This window comes from Eptatretus burgeri, chromosome 4 (assembly GCF_056783735.1).
Source record: "Eptatretus burgeri isolate ZD-2024b chromosome 4, Ebu_testis_v1, whole genome shotgun sequence".
NCBI classification, from domain to species: Eukaryota; Metazoa; Chordata; class Myxini; order Myxiniformes; family Myxinidae; genus Eptatretus; species Eptatretus burgeri.
Window position 1 is genome coordinate 91732376 of NC_140964.1, and position 8753 is coordinate 91741128.

The following is an 8753-nucleotide window of genomic DNA, read 5'->3' on the forward strand; positions in this document are numbered from 1 at the left end:
TTATTATTGTTGTAAATATTATTAATGTAATTTAATATATGCTTTGTTGCAATGTTATCATTTTTTGTTATATATTTTGTAATTAGAATGCCATGCCGTGGTAGAGGGACATATTAAGCTGCTTTATTGCACTTTAACACGGCGTGCATTTAAAACATGGGAATTCTAACGGATTTGTAGTATAGTCAAGTCTTAAAGGGTCTACACTCTACAGGTTCTACAGTCTTGGGGGCGGGGGGGGGGGTGGCTTTTGGGTCCTCGGGGACATTTTGGTACTAGTGTCCTTTGGGGCATGCACACGTGCACACACACACGATCTGTATTCAAATCTGATGAGGGGGAGAGAGGATGGGATATAAAATTCTCGCTGTCTCATGTGTGAGACGTGTCTGCCCCTTCCTCTTGCCACAGGATCATTCATGGCTCACCTTGTACTCGCGGAAGCGATTTATTATTGGCTCGTGCAAGAGGAAACGGATGTCCTTGGCCAAGTAGAATGTCTGAGGGCATTGGCCCCCCTTTCGGGCTGCCTTCTTGTTTGAAGGGTCATGAGGATAGATCCCCTTCAAGATGCACAACCGCCTGCAAATGGCAGCAAGAATCTAACTTCAATGGTCAGGCCGACTCTGCAAAGGTTGTCTAATTAGCAGGATGCAAAAGGTCATTCACTTAATCTGACAGATTGTTTAAAAATAAAATACCTGCAATGACCATCAAAACATTTTGAACAATAAAAATACTCAAAACATCTTCATCAACACATACATGAGGGCTTTTTTAACCAATTTTAATCCAAGCCAAGGCCAAAACACCAACGGTGTCATTCCACATCGTGGTCAGGAGGAAACGTTCATGCTGGTGGTTGAATTTCTTCAATTTAATTTGTTCAGCCATTCCCATCAGGCATCCCTCCTTCCACATATCAGCAAAAGCTTGCAACGATCATATCATTCAAGTTGAAGCGTGACGATTAGTTTTCACGTAATAATCATGATTACGATTCGTAGGCTAAACAAAAACCGTGTGCTACAACGTTAATGGTCCCAATTAACCCCACAATCCTGTTGGATCAGCTGCATGCGTTTTCCTCCTCCACACCCCTCCATCTTGAGCATCTTCACTCTGCACGTTCCCAGTGGATTTCTTGGAGTCTACAGTCAGGTGAAGAGGGTTTTCAATGACATCAAAGTGTGGAGGAGCAACTTGTGAGCCAACGGCCATCCACATCTGGTGCCGAACTGCGTCGGTGGACGTCTTCTTGCAGTGGGTAACTTTTCCTAGGAGGTTGGTGGCAGGATTTGCACCCCGACCACTGCAAAAAACAAAGAAAACTGAAAACCCACTCTGTGAGAGTACCTATTGTACAACTGCCCTTCGCAGCACAGCTCACTGGATGACGGGATTTGGGCAAAGCCTTCGGGACCCCCACCCCCACTCTGATAAGAGGAAAAACACGGGGTAACCTTCCCGGGTTGGATTGCGGTCGTGTGTGTCGGGGTGGTGCTGAGGTGTGGTCCACCAGATGGAGTCTCCTTCGGTTAACCTGAAGCGGTTCCTTCAGTTGGGTGCCTGGAATGTCCAATCCATAAGAGAGGATGATGACCTGTCTCTGCGATCATATGAACATCACTTGTGCAGCACTCCGAGGTTCGGAGACTGGATAGTGGCGAGATCATGGCGGGTGGTTACACCTACTACTGGTCTGGTCGCTCTGATGGTTACCATGCCCAAGGAGTTGACTCATTATCATTGAGGCAACACCGCTCAACAAGCGTATTATGAGACTGAGGATTCGTTACTCCTTTGCTGTCATTTCCCTGGTCTCTGTATATGCTTCGACTGAGGTGAGTGATCTCACCGTGAAGGACGCATTCTATGCCACGCTCGAGTCTGTAGTTGATCAGTGCTTCAGGCGAGATACTGTTATAGCCTTGGGGGATTTCAATGCATCGACTGGAACTGATAGGGATGGTTATGAGACGTGTGTTGGTCCCCATGGGTCTGGAACTGTGAAGCAGAACAGCACTAAGTTCCTTGATTTTGCAAGAAGTCATGGACGTAGGGTGACTGGTTGAGGTTTCAGCGCCCACAAGCTCATCGCTGGACTTGGTATTCCAACACTGGTGGTGTGGCAGAGATTGACCATGTCCTCGTTGATGATCGCTGGAGGACGATTCCAAACTGCAGGGTCTACCGGAGTGCTCAGTTCCTCAATTCTGACCACCGGCTTGTAGCAACACTGAAGGTGCAGCTTAAATTCAGGAGAATCGTTACATCCCAGCCTCGGCTGGATGATGACAAGCTCAGGGATAAGAGGGTAGCTGCGGAGTTTGCGAACAGGCTGAGTGGCGATTTTGGGGGGTTAGGGTTAGGTTAGGCCTCTTGGCTCCCTGGAGAAAAATCTGGCCACTCGGTTATGTGGAGGTTTGAATAGCAGCCGGTAAGGCGGCTGCTCGGGTCTATGGACGTTTGCATGGTGGCTGGTAAAACGGGCGTTAGGGTTTAAAGGGTTAAGGTCTAAGCTTCTGCACCACAGAGAACTGTTATCCTAATACAAATGTTCACCTTCAGCCAAAACGAAATCTTTGGATCATAGACTATTTCAGAAACACTCCACCACTTACTTTCCAACTTACCTGCTCCATCTCATCTTCATTGCAACTCTTCTCTTCTCTCCACCCCACCCCCAAACCAGAGTAAAAATCAGGTACTCCAATTTTCCCACCGACTTCAACTCTATTCCTGTTTAAATGCGCCCTTCCTCTCTTCCCTATCTATCTCTGTCACTATTGCTTTTGTTTTCTCCACATTTATCCTCAGTCCCCCACTTTCCAAACTTTCCTGCCATGCAAACACTGCATCCCAAAGTCTCTCCTCAGTCTCATAACACAAAATCTGCAAACATTTCCAAAGGCTCCCTCTTCTTGCTCCCTCCCTCAACCCATCCAACACCACCACCACCACCAAACAACGGACCACGCACCAACGCTTGGTGTAAATCTACCTTTATCTAAAATACCTCCAAAAGCAACGATTGTAGTTGTGACAGACATCCAAGACCCCCATCCCCCACAATATATCACACCAACTATTCCTACAAATCCTTTAGGTGCCCCCATTCTTCCTCAGACACCAAAACACCACCTCCCCAAAAACCCGATCCTATGCTTTCTCCAGATCAAAAAAACCCGAAATAAAACGATGTTCCCTTCCAATTTTTTTCCTGTCTCTGCTGAAGAATGAAGATAGCAACTTTTGTTCACCAACCTGAAATAAACCCAAACTGCATCCCATCAGTCCCCACCAACACGCTGAGCCTATCATTCACCACACTTGGCAAAGACTTGCTCCGTCAGACTAATGCCCCCTCAATTCTCACACTCCATAACCCCAGGATTCTTGCAGATTGCCACGAAGTCACTCCACTGCCAAACCTTTGGTACACTCTCCTCCTCCCAGATCTTAACCAACCACTGCCAGTCAATCCCCTCCTTCACTGCCCCCCATTCCCAGTTATTTATTACCTGGCCGAGTTTACTTAAGAGCTACAACAACTTCCTTCCAACTCTGTCCTGTAGTGACCGTTGCACATTTGTGACCTCTCTTCATGCAACATCTTGTGGTGCAACAGAAACCGAGTTGGTCGCTGAGTCGGATGCCGACCACCAGGAGGGTAATGGAAGGCAATAGAATGAAATCAAGAGAAACAATGAGAACAGGGGGGGGGGGGGAGAGAGATACAAGGAGAGCACAAGCACAACAATATGGCTACAAGAAAAGAAAGGGGAAACCACAACGGTAATGGGGATTGGAAGGACGGGGAAGACAACACATTACATTGGGAAAGGAAAAGGTGGGCTTGGAGAGGGTTTAACGAGGGCAGAAAATATCACCAAGAGAAAAAAACAAGACATCTTCAAGCTTCATCACGTTGTTGAAGGCAACACAGACAGATGAGGCGCAGCTTGCACAGATGGACTGAAGTTCACACCTGAAGTCTGGAAGGCTCAGGTGCAGCTTCTTGCGTGCTCTGTTGCGAGAGATGTAGGCTGTAGCAGCACCTCGTTCATACTGTATGGAAACAAACAGCGCATTGCATCACATTTCAAATTATTTAATATTGTTACGGTGGTGGAAATTCACAGAACACCATTCAGGTTCCCCGAAGATCAGTTATTTCGATAAGTGTGTGTTCCAGGTTAGATTCCCCCACCAACGTATAACGGCATTGTTCGTGTGCCGGGCTGTGCATGTCTGAGTTAACCGATATTCTGTTCTATCTTTTATTTCAAATAAAGAACAACTCAACAACCTCGTCAATCTCCACAACACAGCGACCCTCCTCGACAAACAAAAACACCACTCCCAGAAAGCCACCTAAAGAAGGAAACAGAAATGACGGTTGGGGCGGGTCCCTCAGAATAGCGTAAACACTGATGACGGTTATTACAACAGAGCCAAGCCGATCACTCCTGGGATTTTCCCCCCGCACGCCGGGAAGGGAGGGGCGAACGCCCCGGGGGCGATAAAAATCCGCGTTCGCTGGCTGAAAAGGCAGTTGAGTTGGTGTGGGTAGCGCGGAGTCGGTGGGAGTTGGGAGTGGAGAGACGGCCCTTTGAGAGCTGGAGAGTTCGGAGGTGGGAGTGTTGGAGTGTGGGCAGTTGGTTCGCTGGAAGGTTCGCCGGCGCAACCAGGAGGCCGGAGTCGAGACCCGTTCACTCCTCCAGCGCGTCGTCGGCTAAGCCATGCCGCAGTGGAGGCCGGACGACCAAGGGAGCCAGTCGGAGCTCGGGGGTCTGGGCAAAGACACCGAGGGTCGCCGAACAAGGACCCATCGAGTCGCCACGAGGGATGCCAGGTAACCCGCCCGGTCTCGGAGCCCCTTCGGTCATCCCGGCTCTGAGAAATGATAAAGGCTCACGAGCCCGGTTCTTTCTTTCTTGGGTTTTGCATGAAAGTCTGTGGCGCCTTGTCCTTAAGTAGTGAATTGTGTAAGTGCGTGCTGTAAATGATCTTAGGAATCGGCTGTAGGCTTTTTGCTCGTGTCCTGTCCCCATCCCCCCCATTGACTGCTTACGTGCCGTGTACAAATAAATGTCCCCATTGTTGAACGTCACCTGCTCGTTGCGTCCCTTCCTCACATTGACTACCATGGAACGTTCGTGATATGAGCTGGCTGATTATCAAGCTGATAAAACGTACATCTGGTCCGACGGGACTTGGCGATATAAAACCGCTCGGCAATCGCATACGGAACGAGCTGCTTAAGCGGCTCGTTTTCGTGCAGGTCCCGTCGAGGTATAAACTCCCGGTATCTCTGTCTGCGCGAATAATTAGGTACATCGACAATTCGGCGATCGACCCTGTAGCGCGTGGACAGAGGGATTGGCTGGTTTATGGTGTGTTAAAAACACCCGTAGCTGGGTTTCGGCGTTGATCCGGAAGCTACGACTAGATTGCGTGTTCGGTGGGTGCGCGCGACCGCAATTGGGCGAAGGCGGTCGTCCGCACGCCGAACGGGCGGAAATCAACAACAATATTAAATAAGTGATCAAGAAGATTCATTTAACCCGGCGAAGGCTTTTACAATGCAGAGGTTAGAATCCCATGCAGATTGTTGAATTTTGTCAGACTGAACGTCATCCATCATGAAATAAATGCTCTTCCATGTGAATCTCTGCTTCTTCAACAGCCCCCAATTTCCCCCACCTTCTTGTGGGGTCAGGTGGAGGTGACGTTTGTCCCAAGTTCTTCATGAAGCAAATGGAACCAGATGTTCCACTGCAGCCGATTTGAGCGGGAATTTGTAATTTAAGGACACAGGGGATAACTTATCAACTCTTCATGAAAGGGATTGTTAAAACTTTACCAAAACTACAAAAAATTTAATACAACTCCACCCCATCGCCACAACAACCCAATATCTCCACTCCCACCCCATCGCCACCATTCCAAAAGAACACCTCCACACCCACCCATGAAACCCCAACCCCATCCCAAAACCTATGGAACCTCATCCCCAAGAGACCCCACCCCCCCCACAACACAAACCAACACCTCCTCCCCACTATCACAACCCACCACCTCCTCCCCACTATCGCAACCCACCCCATCGCAACCCAACACCTCCACCCCACTATCACAACCCACCACCTCCACCCCACTATCACAACCCACCACCTCCACCCCACTATCACAACCCACCACCTCCCCCCCACTATCACAACCCACCACCTCCACCCCACTATCACAACCCACCACCTCCACCCCACTATCACAACCCACCCCCTCCACCCCACTATCACAACCCACCACCGCCACCCCACTATCACAACCCACCACCTCCACCCCACTATCACAACCCACCACCTCCACCCCACTATCACAACCCACCACCTCCACCCCACTATCACAACCCAACACCTCCACCCCACTATCACAACCCACCACCTCCACCCCCCCATCACAACCCACCACCTCCACCCCACTATCACAACCCACCACCCCCACCCCACTATCTCAACCCACCAGCTCCACCCCACTGTCACAACCCACCACCTCCACCCCACTATCACAACCCACCACCTCCACCCCACTATCGCAACCCACCACCTCCACCCCACTATCACAACCCACCACCTCCTCCCCACTATCACAACCCACCACCTCCTCCCCACTATCACAACCCACCACCTCCTCCCCACTATCACAACCCACCACCTCCTCCCCACTATCACAACCCACCACCTCCTCCCCACAATCACAACCCACCACCTCCACCCCACTATCACAACCCACCACCTCCACCCCACTATCACAACCCAACACCTCCACCCCACTATCACAACCCACCACCTCCACCCCACTATCACAACCCACCACCTCCACCCCACTATCACAACCCACCACCTCCACCCCACTATCACAACCCACCACCTCCACCCCACTATCACAACCCACCACCTCCACCCCACTATCACAACCCACCACCTCCTCCCCACTATCACAACCCACCACCTCCTCCCCACTATCACAACCCACCACCTCCTCCCCACAATCACAACCCACCACCTCCACCCCACTATCACAACCCACCACCTCCACCCCACAATCACAACACACCACACCACCTCCACCCCACCACATCACAACCCACCACCTCCACCCCACCACATCACAACCCACCACATCACAACCCAACAACGCCTCCCCACCCCACCACCTCCACAATCACAACCCAACACCTCCTCCCATCACCACCTCCTCCCCCCATCACAACCCAACAACCACCCCCACACTCACAAATGACCAGTTACTACTTGCACGCGTTTTCAGACTCAAAACCAAAGTTTTCAACTTCAACAACCAGAATTTTGGCCTTGGAAGTACAACCACTAAATAAGAGTTGTTATCCCGAAAAGCCAAAGACCTACCTTTTTCTTTGGTCGCCCACCCATCGTTGGCCCTCAGACCGGACAAACTGTCTCTATGAAACAACAGCTCGTCGGCCTTTAGCTTGAGGGGCGGAAACACAGAGCCACGTGCTCGTCTTGTCCAACTCGTTCAGCTTCGTTTTGACCACTTGGTTTGAGGTAACTTTTAATCTCCAACTTTACAGCTAAAACAATGAAACAAATATCAGTGTGTAAATCCCAATTAACGAGACTGCGCACACACAACGAGGCGGAACGTTCACGTGAGGCGGCACAGCGATGTTTAAACTTCCGGAAGCGAAGAACACTCTTAAATTATTAGTTTAGTTGAATAATAATACTGTGCGTGTTAATTGTCAACAGAGTGCAGAGTTTTTTTTTTTAATCTTTCAGCCAAGCGGTTAAAGCGTGTCGAACAGCGAGAATGTAGGCGGTGTATAGTCAAGAGGGTGCTGTGCAAGGAATACGTACGGCAAATGGTTGTTTGGTGTTTCCACGTGCACGTGACATGCAATTTAAAAACGTGCAATCTTCTTCTTCTTTTTTCTCATGGCGTTTTCAGAGCTGCGAGGCTCTACATATGCCACTCAGTTAAACTCGGGTGGAGCAGAGAGGTGTATATACTATATAATGTGGTCTGTAACTTATATGGAAGGTACTGGGAACTTCATACTGTTTGAACCGGTTTTTTAAAAAATATATAAATTTTAACAACGATTGGCAGAGTCGAGGGAACTTCAGGCTCAATGGGCACAGGTGTGTCAAGTCCACACCTGACTGGCTGATCCCCACTCTCAGGTAGAATGTAAGAGGCACGATCTGGGTCCCCCCGTACCAAGGTCATTGTGTGAAGATGTGATCCAGATCTTCGGAAACCTCATACCGCTCGCAGAACCCCAGAGGGTGACACACTATCGCCATATCCTTTGTAAATAGGGGTTTAGAGCTCAATGTCCGAGCGTTAGCCCGCAGAGGGTTGCTTGGTCTCTTCGGGAGGATCGAGGTCTCTTCGGGAAGGTCGAGGTCTCTTCGGGAGAGTCGAGGTCTCTTCGGGATATTCGAGGTCTCTTCGGGGAGGTCGAGGTCTTTTCGGGAGGGTCGAGGTTTCCCACTAAAATCACCGTTTTTTGTTGTTGATTCGACTCCTCATGAGATGAGAGGGTGCCGACGGGCCGCGAGGGGTTTGGGTTTAAAATGATGAATTGAGTGAACGTTTACCTGATCAAAGGTCTCAGTGGACATCTCTCTGGCTGTTATCAGAGAACCACCTCACCGCCATCGAGTCTGGCATTTCACTCAAGCCGACTGGCAGGGTCTCCG

The 8753-nt window shown here is 49.9% G+C and overlaps 1 protein-coding gene across 1 annotated transcript in view; it reads right to left on the bottom strand.

Moving 5' to 3' along the window:
• PES1 (pescadillo ribosomal biogenesis factor 1) overlaps positions 1-7740 on the bottom strand; it is a 32274-nt gene extending 24534 nt beyond the window's left edge. The window contains exons 1-3 of the mRNA XM_085879322.1: positions 7434-7740; positions 3992-4071; positions 429-582 (exon numbers count right to left, since the gene is read on the bottom strand). Coding sequence (XP_085735448.1) covers positions 429-582; positions 3992-4071; positions 7434-7457 — 258 coding nt within the window. The 5' untranslated portion in view covers positions 7458-7740. The remainder of the gene's footprint in view (positions 1-428; positions 583-3991; positions 4072-7433) is intronic.
• Positions 7741-8753: the final 1013 nt, after the last annotated feature.